Source organism: Castor canadensis, chromosome 1 (assembly GCF_047511655.1).
Source record: "Castor canadensis chromosome 1, mCasCan1.hap1v2, whole genome shotgun sequence".
Lineage (NCBI taxonomy): Eukaryota > Metazoa > Chordata > Mammalia > Rodentia > Castoridae > Castor > Castor canadensis.
In genome coordinates, this window is record NC_133386.1 from 11772309 (window position 1) to 11790510 (window position 18202).

General features: G+C 41.0%; 2 protein-coding genes across 15 annotated transcripts in view; one reads left to right on the plus strand and one right to left on the minus strand.

The window, feature by feature from the left end:
- The window catches only part of Tfb1m (transcription factor B1, mitochondrial), a 49855-nt gene extending 37211 nt beyond the window's left edge, over positions 1-12644 (plus strand). For both annotated transcript variants that reach the window (XM_020185053.2, XM_074071927.1), the window contains 2 exons: positions 10264-10391; positions 12302-12644. In XM_020185053.2, coding sequence (XP_020040642.1) covers positions 10264-10391; positions 12302-12539 — 366 coding nt within the window. In that variant the 3' untranslated portion in view covers positions 12540-12644. The remainder of the gene's footprint in view (positions 1-10263; positions 10392-12301) is intronic.
- A 60-nt stretch (positions 12645-12704) lies between these two features.
- Positions 12705-18202, minus strand: part of Tiam2 (TIAM Rac1 associated GEF 2) — a 247951-nt gene continuing 242453 nt past the window's right edge. For all 13 annotated transcript variants that reach the window (XM_074071804.1, XM_074071811.1, XM_074071833.1 and 10 more), the window contains 4 exons: positions 17533-17638; positions 15527-15614; positions 15067-15221; positions 12705-13853 (listed from right to left, as the gene is read on the minus strand). In XM_074071804.1, coding sequence (XP_073927905.1) covers positions 13219-13853; positions 15067-15221; positions 15527-15614; positions 17533-17638 — 984 coding nt within the window. In that variant the 3' untranslated portion in view covers positions 12705-13218. The remainder of the gene's footprint in view (positions 13854-15066; positions 15222-15526; positions 15615-17532; positions 17639-18202) is intronic.

The window sequence follows — 18202 nt, forward strand, 5'->3', positions numbered from 1 at the left end:
TGAACTCTGTATCTTATTAAGCATGTGTGGTTTTTTCCCTCAACAGTGGTCTCCTTGGACCCATATAACTGTGGATACCAAAGATCTACTTTACTTTATATATCATCCATTCTAACTGTATACTAAACCATTTTCTTTATTCTGATTCAGATTTGCCCTATTAAGAGATATATTACTCACTTAAAAAAAATGCAGCAACAACTTTTGAATAAAACCTGATCTGTAAACCTGCAAGTATTTTTTTCACTGTGGTGAATTTTCTTGTTAATCCTCCTGTTGAGAAAGATTTCTAGAGTATAATTGTATACATTAGAATTTTTAAAATGTTGTGAAGAAATTACACAAATGTTAAGGTGTAGCACATCAAACAAAACCACCATCAAATATTGAGACTCCAAACCGTGGATGATGGTGCTGGCCTATGCTATTGGCCTGTCTCACCACTGCTCTTCCAGGTTATCTTTTTTTGGTCTTCTTCATTAATTTGATTCGGTAAGCTATAAATTCATACCCATTATACAGAAAGAAGAAAAGTTTATGACAGGATTTTTAAATTTTAACAATTGTTAATAGCCATGTTAGATATTGCTCATTTCTTTAAAAGTAGTTAATAAGAAAACATTTCAGTTGTCTCCATTTATCTAGATTTTTTTTGTTTTAATCTTTTTTTTTTTTTTCCCCCAATCCTGGGGGCAGAGAGTTGAACTCAGGTCCTCAAGCTTGGTAGGCAGGCATTTTATCACTTGAGATAGGCTCTTGCTTTATGCTCAGCCTGGCCTGGATCAATGTCCTCCTATTTTTGTTTCCCTGCATAGCTGAGGTGTGAAGTGTGCACCACTGCATCCATCTGTTGGTTAAAATGGGGGTCTTGTAAACTTTATCCCCTAAGTCTGGCCTGTATCCATGATGCTTCCTGTCTCCACCTCCCAAGTAGCTGGGATTATATGCTTAGGCCACCGTGCCTGGCCTGTTTTAATATTTTCTAACTTTGTCATTTAGCAAGATACTCTTTGCTGTCTTAGAAATCTAATGCTCATGCATTTGCTTTCAACTTTTAATACACTTTTGATATATAGACTTTATTCTTTTAGTTTATGAAAGGATGTCAACAACTCTGTGTAAATAGTCCATGAAGTAAAGTTGAATTATAGGCACTAATCATAATGGCAGTTAACTGCTGAAGAAACTCTTCCAGGTCCCTTCAGTGCCCTGGTTTGTTTGACTTTTTTCTGAGGTTGTTGATGCAGACACACCTTGACTGGGACTGACGAATGACAAGTGGAGGAACTGACCTGCTTGCAGTTCTGACTGTCCACAAAATGAAGCTGAAGAGTGGAGATACATATAGAAATGGATCAAAATTATCTGCTTATTTGGACATTAAAGGAAATGAAGTCTGTTAAGACCAGAAATTTCCCTAGATAAATCTATGGCCCCTTAGCTTAAGTCTCTTAACTGGCACTCCCAAGCTGTGCTTCCATCTGCTGACTTGACATGACTCATAGACACTGAAGACCTGATATGGCACAAAGCTGAACTCTTGACCTTTCCCAGACCTGCTCTCTCCATGTCTGTTAATGACAGAACCTTCCTTCCATTGGCCCCAAATCTCAAATGCCATCCTTGATTCCATATATAGCATCCTTCCATCAGCATAACTTCAGAATAGCTCAAGAACCCTTCCATCTCTGAGCCTCACCTGCTCTGTCACAGCTCAGAACCTCTGCAGTGTAACCCTCACTGGTGCAAGACCTTCTGTCCATCCTATTTGTGTTACCATGGCACCTGGGCCAGAAGTAGTGCCTGGCCCATAGCAGATGAATTAATGAATTCAGGGACTGCTTTTGAATATAGAAATTATAATTAAACCAGAGATTACTCTTGAATGATTAAAGATACAATTTTGTTTTTTCTAAAACAGACTAGAATTTCAAGTAATTGTGGAATTCTTTACTTTGCTCTCTTCACTGATAATATCTGCCCTTTATGAACTGCCTCCTAGATGCTAGGTATTCTTTAAGGCACTGTAATATCCAATTGTCAAGACAACCTGTGAGGTAAGAGGAACCCAAATTTTACAAATAAGAAAACAAGTTGCAGAGAAGTAGCTGAACTGTGATTGTAAAAGGAGTAAGTTGCAGGAATGGGAATCGAGATCCAGCATCTTGAGATTTTTGAAGCCTTACACACTGCAGAGCACTGCCTGCCTCCATTTAAGAAGAGTGTCTGAGTCTCTTCTGACTGACCCTTCTTTATATGGAAGACTTTTAAACTGTGGAAACACATTCACCCTATAATTGCTGTAGCTTCAGTATAAATATCTGCTTCTAACAAAAGTCCACTTTGGGCTGAGTGGTACATCTGTTGGCTTCTTTAAAATGATTTTATTGATCATGTGGTTCCATTAATTGTGTTGTATTGTTTAGTGGTGACTTTTCTTTCTGAAAGAATCGGTAATTTAACAGCATATGTTAAAAATAATGCTGCTACACATCTATACAAAAACTAGCAGCTGGTAAAGCATTTTCATGTCTCCATCTTCTCATCATGTGATCCCAATAACAACCTTATGAAAGAGTGACAAGAGTGTTGCCTCTAGAAGAAGAAGCCTCAAGGATAAAGGAAGCATTTAGATGAGATTTCCTTTAACAAGGACTTTGGAAGCCACCACTCTTGGCCATGAGAGCTGTCAAAATTAGTTCACGGTGGGATTTGTGATTGACACACATGCTTCGGCCATGGCTTAGAGAATGCATTTGGAAGTCAGCTCTAGAAGACTGTTGTAATGGAAGAGATGAAATGGAACTAACTAAAATGGCAGCAAGAATACTGTGCAGGAAAGAGTGTTCATGAAGTTTGGAAATATAATGAAATATACATAATACAGTCAAGGTTGTCTTTAATCTGTTAAAAAAAAATCAAGGCTGGGCACGGTAGCTCAAGCTTATAATCCTGGCACCTGGAGACCCCATCTTAACAAATGACTGGGTGCTGTGGTGTGCACCTATTTATGCAAGGAAGCACAAATAGGAGGATCATGGTTTAGGCCAACCCAGGCAGAAAGTGAGGCCCTGTCTCAAAAATAACCAATGCAAAAAGGGCTAAAGTGGTAGAGTATCTGCCTAACAAGTACCAGTACCTGAGTTTAAACCCCCTTACTATAATATATATATGCACACACACACACACACACACACACACACACACACACACACACATGCTTTTGTAATCATTTACAGTATACATTTACATCCTACGTCTTGAAAATACGTACATTGGTGGCTTTGGCTTATGTCCATTTAGAAAACGGTAGATTAAAATCTCCTACCCTCCTCACTTTGCATAAATTTCTCATTTTCCAAAACTGACTCATTTGGCCATTCCTAGCCACAAGAGGAGCTGGGGAAGTGTGTGTGGCCTTTCAGTCCCCGTGGTGAGCTGAGGGATTTGGGCTGTCTAATGCGGACATTAGATCAAAGGCAAACACAACAAGGGGATTGGACTTTGATCACATGATAAAGCGAGAGCACACAAGGGAGGTGTGAGGATAGGTAAGACATCCAAAAAACTAGATAGCATTTCTTGCCCTCAATGCGGAGAAATTAAGCAGATACTTTAAAGTAACTGAGGCCAATAGGAGAAGGGGACCAGGAACTAGAGAAAAGGTGAGATCAAGAAGAATTAACCTAGAAGGTAACACATGCACAGGAAATCAATGCGAGTCAACTCCCTGTATAGCTATCCTTATCTCAACCAGCAAAAACCCTTGGTCCTTCCTATTACTGCTTATACTCTGTCTTCAACAAAATTAGAGATGAGGTCAAAATAGTTTCTGCCTGATAGCGAGGGGGTAGGGGGTGAGAAGGAGGGGGCGGGGGGCGGTAAGGGAGAGGGTGGGGGAAAGGGGGAGAAATGACCCAAACATTGTATGCATATATGAATAAAAGAAAAATAAATAAACAAAAATCATGAGGATTTGAATTGACTCTTGCTTTCCCAGGCAGCAGTGCCGATTATTGAGTATGGGAAGCGACTGAGGCGGTGTACTAGATGTGTACATGTGTGGGGATCACCATTGCCCACATACCCACCAAACCCCTGAGGCCAGGCCAGGCCGGCCCCACAGTGGGTCTTTTTAATGGGTCTGGGATGACCCAGTCATTATGTTTTTCAAATACTGCCCACTTAATTCTAGTGAAAAGTCAGGGTTCTAAATTTAATACACAACATTTTTTCTTACTTGTTTGCTGTTCAGCCTTGAAAATAATGAAGGCTCAGAGAATGTTACCTGTTCTGGTCCCACAAATTTAAACTGATTTGTTTTAAAATTATGTTTTTCTTCTGTACCAAACTTAAGAAATTAGCAGTGTCAGTCCATTATTTTCCTCCATCGTTATAATCATTTTAGTTTTAAACTTATGCTGTGGGCTAGCCTGAAGATTTTCTTAACTTAAAATCGGTAATTTATAGATTAGTTGTTAGTAGTGAGAATAGTGAGGACAGTTACACATGAAGAGGAATATTCCTTGGTTTGTTAATGAATGTTCTGTTGACCCAGCAAAGTGGGTATGTGGTTCTGCCTATGGGTTACATTTTCATTTGCCCTATTTGTTACCTTATTTTTATAACACTGGTATTTCTTTTTATGTCTTGATGCAAAAGGAGCGTGAGAATTTGTTTTCTGGTCTTATGTTATTTGAGAATATTAAGATTCTTTGGATCTTAGGGTGACATTTGCATAATAACCTAGATTTTTTTTCAGTCTCATAAGTAGCATAAATATGTATTTGTTGTGATCTAATCAACACATACTCTCTTTCTACATTATTTTGAAGAGCCAGCATATTCTCACCATCCTTGTTTGTTGGTGCATCTGAGACTGCGAGCAATAGGTCTTCTACAGGCTGGTCCTGCTTCTTGCTGGCTCTTCTCACTCTTCTTCATCTCAGCTCTGGTCTTCTGAGTGGGTGCATGTGGACTTTGTAATTTTGCCAAATTAGAGAATTTACGATCATTTTGAGTAATTTTCTCTTATTTATTATAATTCTGGTGATATCTAAGGAGGGCAGTAAAGCTCTCTGAGACCTATGAGTTACACTTACAAAATCAACAGGTAAGAGATGAGATCCAATTCAGTGTCAGGGCTGGAGGCATGGGTCAAGCAGTAGAGCTCCTGCCTAACAGTCTTGAAGCCCTGAGTCCAAACCCCAGTACCACTAAGATGGATAGATGGATAGATAGATAGATGATAGATAGATAGATGGTAGTTAGTCTATCATGTAAGAAACAGGAAGAGGAAGAAGCATGGACACGGGAAAAAGAGAAACCTCAGCAAAAAAAGAGCTGGTCTGTGTGCCAATAGCACAGCATATCCCTAAGAGAAGCTGATACTCAGAGCCCTGTAGATGGGGTACTGGGCCCACAGCAGAGTGCCGGTAGCTAGTAAGACCATCAGTCCATTCATCCTTGTTCTCATCGGCATGCTTTACAGGAAGGGCATATACTGACTATACACCTTGAGGGTAGTGTCTAGTCCACTGAGAATTACTTATTATGAATTTCTACATTTGGATCCACGCTCATTTATCTGTCTATATTTTTGTTAGTAGCAGCAACAGCATTTTTTTAGTGCTTCATGAGTTCTAATTGGAACCATCTTGGAGGACTGATGAGTTCCAAGATGCCAAGAGTTTCTGTGGACTGGAAAGTTGGTGCCCAAGTCTAGCTACTTGCCCAGTGTCCCCTCAGGCAGCTCCTGCCACACCCACAAACCAAAGCAGAAGCACACACCCAGGACAGTTAACACAAGACTTCCAATGCTGCATCCCACAAACAGGTGCCACAGCTGTGGCTTATGGAAAAGATCATCATTTCAGACAGGTCTTGTTCTCATGATCTCCAGGAACTCCAGATGAAATGTATTAGGAGAGCCTCACCCAGTGTTCTTCTGTCCTTGTTCCTCTCGTGCTTGCTTTAGGACTGAGCACTCACCTCCTTGAATTTTTTTCATCTCTTTGCACCAAGAGGTACTGACTTAACCTTGTTATTACTGCCACTGGATGTATAATTTACATACATGTATATATGCATATATTTACACACATAATTTACACTGTATAAAAGTACTTCCCCTTCCCTCATCTGGGCATTCCTTAGCACCATTTCTCAGTGCCATTTTTCATCATGATCAAAGCTCAGTTCCTCTCACTGCTCAGGCTCTGAGAGCAAAAACTACATGACTCTTCAAAATCTATTCTTTTTTTATGGTTTCAAAAAAACAAAGAGACCATCAAAATTGTATAGAAGGAGAGTAAAAGTAGGGTAGAACTTGTGCATAAAGAAATATTGTTGCAGTCACACATATGTAAACTCATATGTAGTCCATCTGTACCAAATGTATTGACTTGAAACCATGTGATGGTTGTTAAAGTTTTATGGTTTACAATTGAAATTCTGCCCTTAAATTAGGTTTGGGACAGGATTATAGGCAGGGTAGAACAGTTATAAGAAATTTTACTTACATTCATGTTTGTTTTTAGCTTTTTCTGCAAAATGGTCACATAAGTATTGATGACTTTCTACCCTGTAGAAAGTTGTAACTTGAAGGCCTGTGGTGTTCTGGTGGGAACTGTTAGCTTGGTACAGGTTCTTGAAGACTAAGTAGACATAAGTAGGTGAAAGAACCCACAAAACAGAGACCCAGTTTTCTGCTGCTAATCTGTCACCTCGCCTGACACTGGATGTGACTCTTCAAGCCAATGTGTCCCACTGTGTCCCATCATATAGCCGCCAAAACTAGTCAGATACCTCCCACCCCAACCAGTCTAATCTGTCTGTAACACAACTTTGAATTTGGAACCTGTCTTGTGTTCTTGAAGTCTTAATGAAATACTCCCTGTAGCCTTTCTTTTTTTTTTCACCAGCCATAGTCTCCCATTCATGGCTGTATCTGAGCTGTTTAAGTAACAACTTCCTCATAATTCTGCCAGTCTTCTGGCTTGTCCTTTAACAGTCAGGAACACCATGGAGTGTTGAATGGAGTTAGACAATAGCCCGCATTGTTTCATGTTTCCATGTGGTGGTGATTTAGCTGTTTGGCATGTTACCATCAGCAATTGTACGTCCATAGTTCATTGACTCTCATATGTCATTGATCAGAGATCTTGAGTTATACCATCTAAGATTTGAGATTTATCCATTGTCTTGAAAGCACCAAGTGCTGACAACTAGTCACATCTTAGACACTTGGCATAGAAAAGAGGGAATATGCTTTGGGGCTGATATGGCCAAGGCTGCTGATATTGACAGACAGCCTAACAGAACACTGTCATTATGGTGAGTTAGGCAAGTGTTTAAATTCATTATAAATCCTCTCATTTGAAATAATAGGTCATTTTTGTATACTGAAACACTGAGTTTGCAAAGGGGCTGGCAACATTGAGCTACAATATTTTTAAGTGCACCTAGTTTCTTATTACTGATTTCTTTTTTGTAATCTAACCCTTTAAAAAATTTGAAACTCAAGGAAGAAACAATAATGGTTGTGATATGAAATAAGCATTCGATATAAGTAGAAAACATTTTTGTAACTGTTAACCATACTTACCAAGCAGCCTTCCTGTGGTTCTAGAGAAAATGACCTAGCCTCTGTCATTCAGAGTTAACCCTAAGAAGTGTTTTAGGGGAAAGAACAGGAAAAGGTGAACAGGAGTAGTCCCCAACTCAAAATCAGGGAACATTGCTGACCAAACTTTTATGCCAGTGAGTTTTACACGGTCCTCCACTAAACAGTACTGCATTTATGAGTCGGAGTTTTCTTTTAGCTGCAATAGAACATTAGCCAACTTAACTAGATACCAGGATTGTATTCAGACTCGAAATCTGCTCATTTACATGGGATGCTGCTATGTTTTTACAGGGCTTTAAAACTTTAAATAAAGCAAACATTAGACATTTCCTGTGTTTGCAAACAGCAACTCTCTTAAAGAAATGAAATCAGGCAATAAGGATGAGGCCAGATTTTAAGATCAAAGGAAGGCAGAAGTGGGCAGGAAGGCACGTGCCCATTTCTGGACTTGTCCCTTTGGCCTTAGTGGTGTTTGAACACAATGCAACATTTTGACACTATTTTGTGGTTCTAGGGTTGAGGAGGGCTTAAATTTTATCTTTTGCTGTACTTTGCTGAAAGATGATTTTCTCTGGAGACTCGCAAGGCTCTTTGATCACTCTGGGTGACTGAGAATCCACTGTGCAACTTAAAAGAATTGGATGGAAAGGGTTGGAGATGAGTCATAGAGGGTTGTAGAATGAGAGGTAGAGACAGGAATGCCAGTGAGCTCAGATGGTGAAGGGGGAATGTGGGAGAGAGGGCAGGGAAGAAGGGGGTTACAGAATGGCAGTGTGGGTGAAGTCTAGAGAATGCTCTATACTCTTCTCAGACACCTCAAGTCAAGATGAAGGTAAAGATGGGCATGTCAGAGTTTATTGGAAGTCAAATATTTCTTTAACACCTAGTTATGATGGTGTATTTTGGGCTACTTCTCCCACGGACCCCCTTGTGCACCTTTCCACAGGCTCTAACAAAGAGCCATCCTTTCTTCTCTCCCTTCAGCAGTAACCCCCACCCTTAAATTCCTAAGTAACTTCTACAATCACTCCTTCTTTGGACCCTGCTGAGTATATTTTGTTCCAGTCTAGGGAAAGCTTTGGCCTTTTAAAAAGAGTTCTATAGGCAGTAATTGCTATTAAACTTAAACTGATTAAGCAACCCATACAGCACAATTCAAAAACCTTAACTCAAGTTTACTAAGAACATTTAACATGATACTTGCTCACTATTCATAGCTACTTTCTACCATATTATCTTCACTAAGACTGTCTGAGGGCTCATGGACATTTAGAGGCCTTTTTGGTATGGAAAAACCCCTCCATTGGCAGTTCTCACTGGGCTGCCTAGAATGTTCTCAGCATGTGCCGGCCTACACCATCACTACACGGATCTGCTAGTTGTATCTAGTTGACATAGCTGTAGAGAATGTGAAGCTTTGGTGACAGGATCAGTGATTGTTCAAGGAGAAGGGGAAGGTCTGGTGGGTCAGCTGGCCAGCAAGGCAAGTCTGACCACATGCTAGACACCTAGCATCTCTGTGAGCCTGTGCAGACACCCGAGGCTGAGCACAATGTTTTATTTTGCCTTGTCCACCAGGTTTCACATCACAGGTCATTTTTCCTCCAACCTGGAAACAAAACACTGTTGGCCCATCCTTATGCGTTATAGCCCATTTTTAGGAGTTAGGTAGCCACAAGGATTTTGGGAAGTCCTGCTAAGAGATGATGACCTCTCTGGGGTGTAAGAGCTAGAGTTCCTTTTGAAACACACTGTGTCTTCTTAGCCTTTGGAGAGTATATGATGTTCAGAGTGAGTTCAGAAACCCCTGGAGACAGGCTCTGGTCAGTTACAGGGAGACTTCCACTTTGTAGGTCAAAGTCTCTCAGAAGATCTGACTCTGTTTCTCTCTTTGTCTTTCAGTATTTTTCCTAATAGCTCCCAAGGATACATTTATAATGAGCCTATTTTTGGAATAAGATGTGGATATAAATCTCTCGCCAGATATGCCTCATCTTTATCTTCTCTTAATTGAAGAATCTCAACAACTGGGAGCTAAGACCTTAAACTATCAAAACTGACATTTGGTGGCTTCCATTTTCCTTTTTGATCCTGTCTGTGCCATGCACAGTTGTTACTGGAGTGTTCTGTAGCTGTGTAGACTGTGCACATGCATTCAGTCCAGCTGAGTAATCAGCATTTATACCCAAAATAGGTGTTGTCCTAATGATTTATCTTTCTAGGGAGTTAATCACTAAGTGGTCTCCAGGGGCCATCTGCCTCAGAGTTAGACTTGGCTGTAGCTTATTTTTTACTCATCCAGAAGCTAGCTAAAATTTCCTAATGCTATCTTTTGTCTGCCTACTGACTTTAATGATTATTTGGATGGGTTTTAGAAGGCCATTTGTACTACTGCATTTTAACATTAAGTGATCGTCAGGCACAGGTCTAGTAGCGGATGTCATTAGGCAACAGATGCAGCCATCTGGGATTCTGAGCCGTCTCCATCCAAATGCAGCTTGGCCAGAGAAAAGGAAGTACAGGCACATGGAAAGGTTTATGAAAACCATGCTCCAACCGCCTGTGGTCCTGTGATTTTCAAAAATGAACTGTTAATCACATTTTGCCACGGTGATGTATGTTTGCTTATGATGAAGGTGGACGTGGGAGTGGTGCACTTCACGCCCTTGATCCAGCCCCGGATCGAGCAGCCATTCAAGCTGGTGGAGAAGGTCGTTCAGAATGTGTTTCAGTTCCGAAGGAAATACTGTCATCGAGGGCTTGCGTAAGAATCCCTGTTTTTTTGTTGTTGTTTTTTGTTTTTAATGACTCTTATAAAGGTGTCTGTGTCTGGTGCTCTTAGTTTTAAACTTTGTGATGAGCAAAACATGACAGAGGAAAAGCAAGGCCCAATTTCACCTTGGATGCCACTTACAGTCCTAAATACAACCTAAGACTGCCAACTGCACAGCCAGTGCTGACCCTGTACTGGGAAGGTCAGGAGTTCTCAGGCAGCACTCAGATTCAAGTGGGTTTTCACAATGTTCTCTGTGTACCAAGTTACCATCTCTCTTTTTAAGGACATACTTAAGAACCAGGAAGCAAATATAACTTCTTAGCAGCCAAAATGATGTGACAATCTTCCTGTGAGCACATTTTCATTTATCAGGGAGGCTTCTGTGTTCTGCCTGCTCACGCTCCACACAGGCACATAGGCCCCGCTGGGAAAACAAGACAGTACCATGGTTTAGGAAGGTCTGCCTACTTCTGCAGGCCCTGCAGTCACCAGATAGCAGTAACAGTAGTATAGACTGTGAAGAAGGGAATAAAGTGTATATGTATATATACATTTTTTTTTAAGATTTGCATCTAATATAGTCATTGTTTAGGGAGTTTGGCTGTTTGAAGGGACTTAGCTTTATAAGCACACATTTTTCATTTACTAAAACTCCCTGACATAGCTACATTTTAGATCTGTCTCTCTTGCTCATGTAAGGTATCCCTTTAGCCCATGACATTTCTTTAGGTATGGTAGGCAGCTTTTACCCAGAAACCACTGCAATCCACAAAAACCCCTCCTTGAGGATTTCGAATGGTGGGTGTTAAATCTCAGCTTGCCATTTGTTGACTCAAAGTATGATTCGTACAACTGTATTCAGTTGCCCTGATTCATGGGGGAGGGGTGTCACACATACATCCCACTTTTAGAAATCCTGGTATTAAGTGGTCCAAGCCTAGAACTCACCCCAGTGTTCCCAAGACAACCCCCCAGTTAAATGATGGGCCCCATCCATTTCGGGATATCTTCCTCTATACAGATATGGACCAAAATATTGACCTATTGGTGTCCTTCATTCACACCACACCACCAAAAGGTCCAAAGATATTAGAAACCATCATCAGTCCCTCTTTACCATAAAACTAACCTGATCTAGGTCCCCTCACCTCATCCTGAAAGTGGAGGAACATGTGTTTCCTGTTAAGAAGCATAACCCTGCTTGCCTTTCTTAGAGTTTGGATGTGACTCATGTTATCAAAATTATTCCGCAGTTATTACTCAGCCTCCACTTTCATCCCAAGGCCTTTGGGATGAAATCTTAAAAACTCTTAAGACCTAGGAGAAGAAAATAAAGCACAAGTGCACCTTTGCAGCATTTCAAACAATGAGTTTTATCATTTTGAGAAAGTCTGGTTAGATGAAATTTAAAATACATACTTTGAATCAATTTAAAGATGCTTCAAAGATGTCTTAAGAGGAGAATAATCATCTCTACCTTCCTGTCAGCTATTGTATAACTTTGATAAACAGTTCACTCTTGGGGTGAAGTTCCAAAGGCTGATACATTCAAATTATAGAAAAATAAAAATTTTCACATAAATACTACCCTTTATCAAAATATGAGGCAAACCAAAACATTTCTATAAGAATTCAGCTGAGCAGATGCTTACCTTGAAGAGAAGTGTCTCAGTTTGGCTTTGGAAAATATTTTTTCCCATTGAGGACACATCTTGCAAGGCAGGTTAGATCTGCCTCCTGTAGGTCACACCTGGTGCCTGTTGGGATGCAGAAGGTTTCCAGTGGCCTCTGCCACTCCCTCAAGGTGTCAGTTGCCAAGAACCATGTCATTTTCAAGTAAGTAAAAGGCCATCACAATGGCCAGCACTTAAAATTCTGTCATTTTTGCTTTTCCTCAGAATGTTATTTCCTGAAGCTCAGCGCCTCGAGAGCACCGGAAGGCTGTTACAGCTGGCGGATGTAGACCCTACTCTCCGGCCCACCCAGCTCTCCCTCTTGCACTTTAAGAGCCTCTGTGATATATACAGAAGAATGTGTGATGAGGACCCTCAGCTCTTTGCTTATAATTTCAGAGAAGAACTCAAGCAAGGGAAAAGGAAAAATCAGGAGAAAGAAGATGAGCGTTACGGGCTCTAGCTGCTACTGGAGGGGCTGCAGCCTAACAAGTTGATCTCCACAGTGTGGAGCGCTCTGTGTGTACTTGTTTGCCTCTACAGAACAATAATAAAATACCAATGGCCAGATGTGACTTATGTTGCTTTTACTGTACAGCTTGGTAGAGAAAATAAATATCAAATAAGATACAGTACAAGCTTTCTTTTAATATATATACTGCATAGATATGACATGTTTAGTATAAACAGCATCTATTACAACCATACAAAAATGAAATATCTGCACATTGTGCCCCTAAACCACATTAAAATAAATATGCTTTAAATAAAGCAAAACTAATAGCTCAAAGAAAATGCCCAGAAGATTGAAAAAAAATTTTTAAAGCTATTAATCACAACTTGCCCAACCTTACCTTTTCCACATAACTTAAAATAATTAGAATGCAATTTTACTTTAAGGATCTTAAGTCATTTTGATACCTGCTCAAAGGGTTATATAAGCTAAGTAATTTACAGATTCTGACAGGTTAATCTAGTTTTCTGATCCACAATAAATTAAAATAACTTAAATCTTTACAGCGATTTTGTGGGAAAATGTATACTGCACAAAACCTAATAATGAATAGTTTTTCTGCAATTTCCACTTTACTCCCAGTTTAAAAGTAAATGAGCAACGTAACCCATGTCTGGATGGAATTGCACTATGATTTGCTGTGGTTCTGTGTTTCATAAAAACACTCTTCGTTGACAACCGAAGTTAAACTCTGGACACTGAATTCTCGCTCTAGAGCCAAATTTAGATCAATGTTGGCATTTTCAGGTTGACTGTCAAGAGACTGGTGACGAGTCTGCACCTTGAGTAAAGTTCCTCTGTCTCTCTTGGTGCTGTTTGCTTTTCGTTTAATGGGGCAGAAGTGACCCCGTACTAGCTTGGGCAGCTGTCCTCCCTCCTGGCCCTCACCCGCCCCCGTGGCAGGCTGCTGCCCAGCCAGGTGCATCTCAGGCTCCTCGGAGATTCTGAGTCTCTGGAACTGAATTTCAATGTCCTTGGTAGGGCTGCCCTGTTTCAGAGTATGGTGGTAGTCCTCGTCTTCATCACTCAGAATGTCACTCTCTTTAATGAGACCGTCTGGAAATTCAGCCAGGCCGGTGTTGGGGTCCCGCCCAGGCGCCTCGCTCTTGCAGTCTTGCCTGCTCTCGGCCGCCGGGCAGCCACTGCTCTGGGTGCCACTGCTCAAGCTGCACTCATCTGAGTCCAGCGAGCTGCCCTTGCTGGGCTCACTGGGCCACTCTCTGCTGGAGGAAGTCCTGAGGACTTTCAAAGACCTGGACGAAGCTGTAGAGGGAAAAGCACATTTCCCATATGACACAAACACATTACTTGTACGATCTGACATCTTCGTTACTTAAAATGTTATTTTATCATCTGACTTCAGTTACCATCTCTCCTAGCATTTAGGTAAAATACGTAGATGCTGCAAATACAGAAACTGTTTACTTAAATTTATTTGAAACTGTAAGTTGAGGGAATTCAGTTTTAGATTACCAGTTTCATAATTTAGATAGAATAAGGTATCAACTAGAAGAAGCAGAATTCCAATTTTGCCAATGAGTAAATTGAAAAGTTAATCACTAATAAAATCTAAGTTCCACTGTTTTACTAAAGTACTTTGTAATCTGATAAATCAAAATGACACCATGTCCTTATGCTCACCTTCCTTTATTTCCCATGCTGCTCAATTAAAAGCAGAAAAATGTTCTTTTTCTCTCATGAGACCTGTCTCTGCTGGAATTTCCAACCAACTTTCAGGGAGTTAATATTACTTAATAATAATAATAAGTAATAATATTACTTAATCATTTTTATGTGCTTAATTCTGTTCTCTTGGGTTGAAAGGAAAAGGAGCTCTTAGTTTGTTTTGTAAACAATGGCAACATCCTAGTTTTGATAGCCAGAGTATTTTGACAATAGAGAAAAAAACAAAATACACAGTAAGCCTGCAGAGGTCAAACTGACCAAAACCAAAAAGAAGTTACCACATATTTGTAAGATTAAACACAAGACCAAAGATAAAGCATCTTAGACAAAAGAGGGTTCTGAAATGCAGAAATTTTAGAAATAGTGAGCTTACGCACAGCATAATGTGGAATGGATTACCTGCTGACTTGCTGGTTGGGTAAGAACTGAATATATTCGATTGCTTGATCTTAATTCATGAAGTGCTGACCTTCTAGATGCCTGGCACTAGGAGCCCTGGGAATACTGTAGTGAACCAAAGTCCCTGAATTTACCTGCCTCTTAGTGGAAGAAAAACAGATGGTGAATCTGGACTGTGCCAGCTGCTGACCGACAAGGGATGTGGAGTTGGAGGTAAATATATCTTACAACAGAATTTCTGAACACGAGAGGCATGTTTACTCTCAAAAGGAAATAAAGCCACCCCTGGTCCTTTACAAAGTAACTGACAGCTGTATTACAAGAGCATCTATCCTTTTGGGGAGTCTCATCACATTTTCTTGAATAAACACAGGGCCAGCGAAATTCTCACCTAATTTGGCTGAAACGGGAACTCTGTTCTTAAGAGGTACCAGACGATCCTTACAGGTCTTCTCCAGTGGTAATTCACACTTTATGTGACGCCTGAAGTTCTCCCTCAGAATAGAACGAATCACCTTAACGATGTTGGTTTTGCTCTCACTGTCGCTGGGGGAGGAGAGAAACAGCAAAGCATGCAATGTCCATCCCTCACTCGAGACCGTCCTGTGACCACGGGTGGCACTGCCCTGGCCAGCGCTGCACTGCACCTTCTAGGCTAGAACTGATCATTCTCCGATTTGGATACACATATCTGATCAAAGCACTCACACTAGATCCTTAGTTGACTTTCTTAGAGGTCGGATGTGACTGGTTATCAAAATTGAGGGAGGCACTAAAAATAAACTCCCTATTTTAAGAGACATAATTGTGTCTTGTTTCCATTGGTTTTAATCTTCGGAAGTCAGAAATACCTGCAACATAGCTGAAAGATGGTCTCTGGCCGTCCTTCTATTTCTGACTTCGTGTGGATCAGCTCCCATATGGAATTATTTTCTGTCCCTGTGTAAAAGGGAATAGAACAACAGTCTACAGCTTTGCCAAAATGCCATGGTTAAGAACAATGGAAAAGCTTAAAATTCAAGGTATAAAGTCAGATATTTCCAATACTGACTCATTTTATTCTGCTGGCTCTTTCTACGTATGATTTTGACAAATAGTTACAAAAAATGAAATGTTTATGGTTACAGTTCACATTTCGTGCTAACGCTTTTTAGCCATCAAAATCTGATTTCTTCCTCCCTAGACTCCATCTCTGGGAAAGGGATTAAAATAAATGAATTCTATTTCGCAGTACTCTGGGGTTTTGCCCACATGCTTTAGAAGAAACAGTAGGGTGTGCTCTGGCACTTGAGGTAACTAAGGTAGTCACAGTCTGAGAAACAAAAGTGAACAGGGATACATCACTGCACAACGGTCAGCCTTCTACCACCAGAAGCACTACTGCCAAAATACAGTCATTCTGGAAGGATCTTAGAACATTTTCCAGGGTCAAAAGGGTTTTTTTTCTTCTTCCTTTATTTTTTTATTATCATTTGCAATACTCCTAGAAATTTTCTGGTGTATCTAAATTCATAAAACAACATTTGTGAGGCTGGTGGAGTGGCTCAGCAGTAAGAGCACCTGCCTAGCAAGTGTGAGACCCTGAATCCAAACCCAGTGCTGCTAAAAAAAAAAAAAAAAAAAGACCTGAAAATTTGTGAGCCGGGTGGTAGTGGCTCATGCCTCTGATCCTTCTACTTGGGAGGCTGAGATTGGGAGGATGGCAGTTCAAGGCAAAAAGTTCACGAGACTCCATCTCAGCCAGTAGCTTGGCACAGAGGCATGTGCCTATCTTCCCAAGCTATGCGGGAGGCAGCGATCAGTAGGATTGCAGTGCCAGGCCATCCCAAGCAAAACAGTCTGAGACTGCACCTCAGTGGAAAAAAACTGGGTGCAGTGTGCATGCCTGTCATCCCAGCAATGGCGAGAAGCATAAATGGAATGATCACAGTCCAGTATGGCCTGGACAAAAAGTGAGACTTTATCTCAAAACTAACCAGAGCAAAAAAGGGCTAGAGGTGTTACTCAGCGGTAGGTAGAGTGCCTGTCTGGGAAGCACAGGCCCCTGAGTTCAAAACCCTAGTACCACCAAAAGAAAAAGAAAATGTGTGGACTGTTGTTTCTTAAAAAAAAAAAAAAAAAAAAAATTAGGGTATCAAGAATACTAGAAGCAGATGGTGCATGCATCCTATAATCCTAGCATTTGGGAGGTTGAGGCAGGTGGGTAGAAATTCCAGGCCAGCTCAGGCTTTTAAACAAAATAAAAAAGGACATTAGGCAGAAAGAAAAATGTTGAAAACTAGTAATTATGAAAATGAGAAAACAGTGAAGGGAGGCATTTGGCAGAGAAAAGCCACCCATTGGCAAGTGGATGGCATTTGGTTTCTATCAAAAGTTTGTCAAGAAACCTGTCTGACCCTCACTTTCTTTGCCTGTAAAATAAAAGACACAAAAATTATCCTAAAGTGCTATGGATTGGAAGTGTCCCCCAAAGGCCTGTATAATAAGGGTTTGATTGCCAGCCTCTGGCACTGCTGAAGCTGTAGAACTTTCAGGAGGTGGGGCCTCATGGGAGGAGATGAGGTCAATGGAGGCGTGCACTTAAAGGACATATTGGGACCCCAGCCCCTTCCTGTCTCTCTTTGTTTTCCAGATACCATGATGTGCTCCTGCCACAATGCACTGTGCCACTACAGGCCCAAAGTAGGCCAAGTGACTGTGGGGTGAAGCCTCTGAAACTGAGCCAAACCTTTCCTTCCTTGACACAGGGATGGAAGCCTGACTAATGCGTCATGGTCTTTCCTAACACTTGCATCCCACAATTTAAATAAGTCTCTTAAAATACTTTTTCTGACATTACACTACACAAAAAAGTTACCTGCTGTGTTCCCCAGTCTAACTTGAAGTGCAGATAAGGGGATCAACCAGCGGAATTTAAACGGGTCCAGATCAGCAGAGCTGTGTGCAGGCCGGGAATTCGAGGGCTGTATGGGAAAGCCCAGCAGGAAAAAGGTTAAGGAAACTGTCAGCCAGGGAGGGCACATGCCCTCCTGGAACAGAACTCACATCCTCTGCGCAGGCTTGTGAAGGTGTGGGTGTCCAGGACACAAATGCATCAGATGTGTCGGGGTTTGGGGAGCACAGGTTTCTAAGCAAGAATGGCAGTCAAGATTCCTAAGCTTCCCATTCCTGAAGATGGTTTATGGTATCTGCAGCTAAGCTTGGGTTTGGGGGTGGGGGGGCTCTTTGGTTTGGGTCTTTTTGTTTTGTTTTCAAGTCAAGGTAAAACATAAAACAAACAGAAGTTATACAAACTGTATAAGGAACATGGGCCATTTTCGGGAATATAAAAAGTTGGCTTTCTATATAGATCTCAGCATGGGTGCCTGTCTACATTAACTTTTAAAACAGACATGTTTTGTGGGGAGACTCGGAGATGCCCTGAATACTGAATTTGGTTAGTTCCCCTTGGAGTAAGTCCTGTCAGTCAGTGAGGCCATGATGCAGGCTGTACAGTCATGAAAAGGAAGCTTTAATTATAAATAACT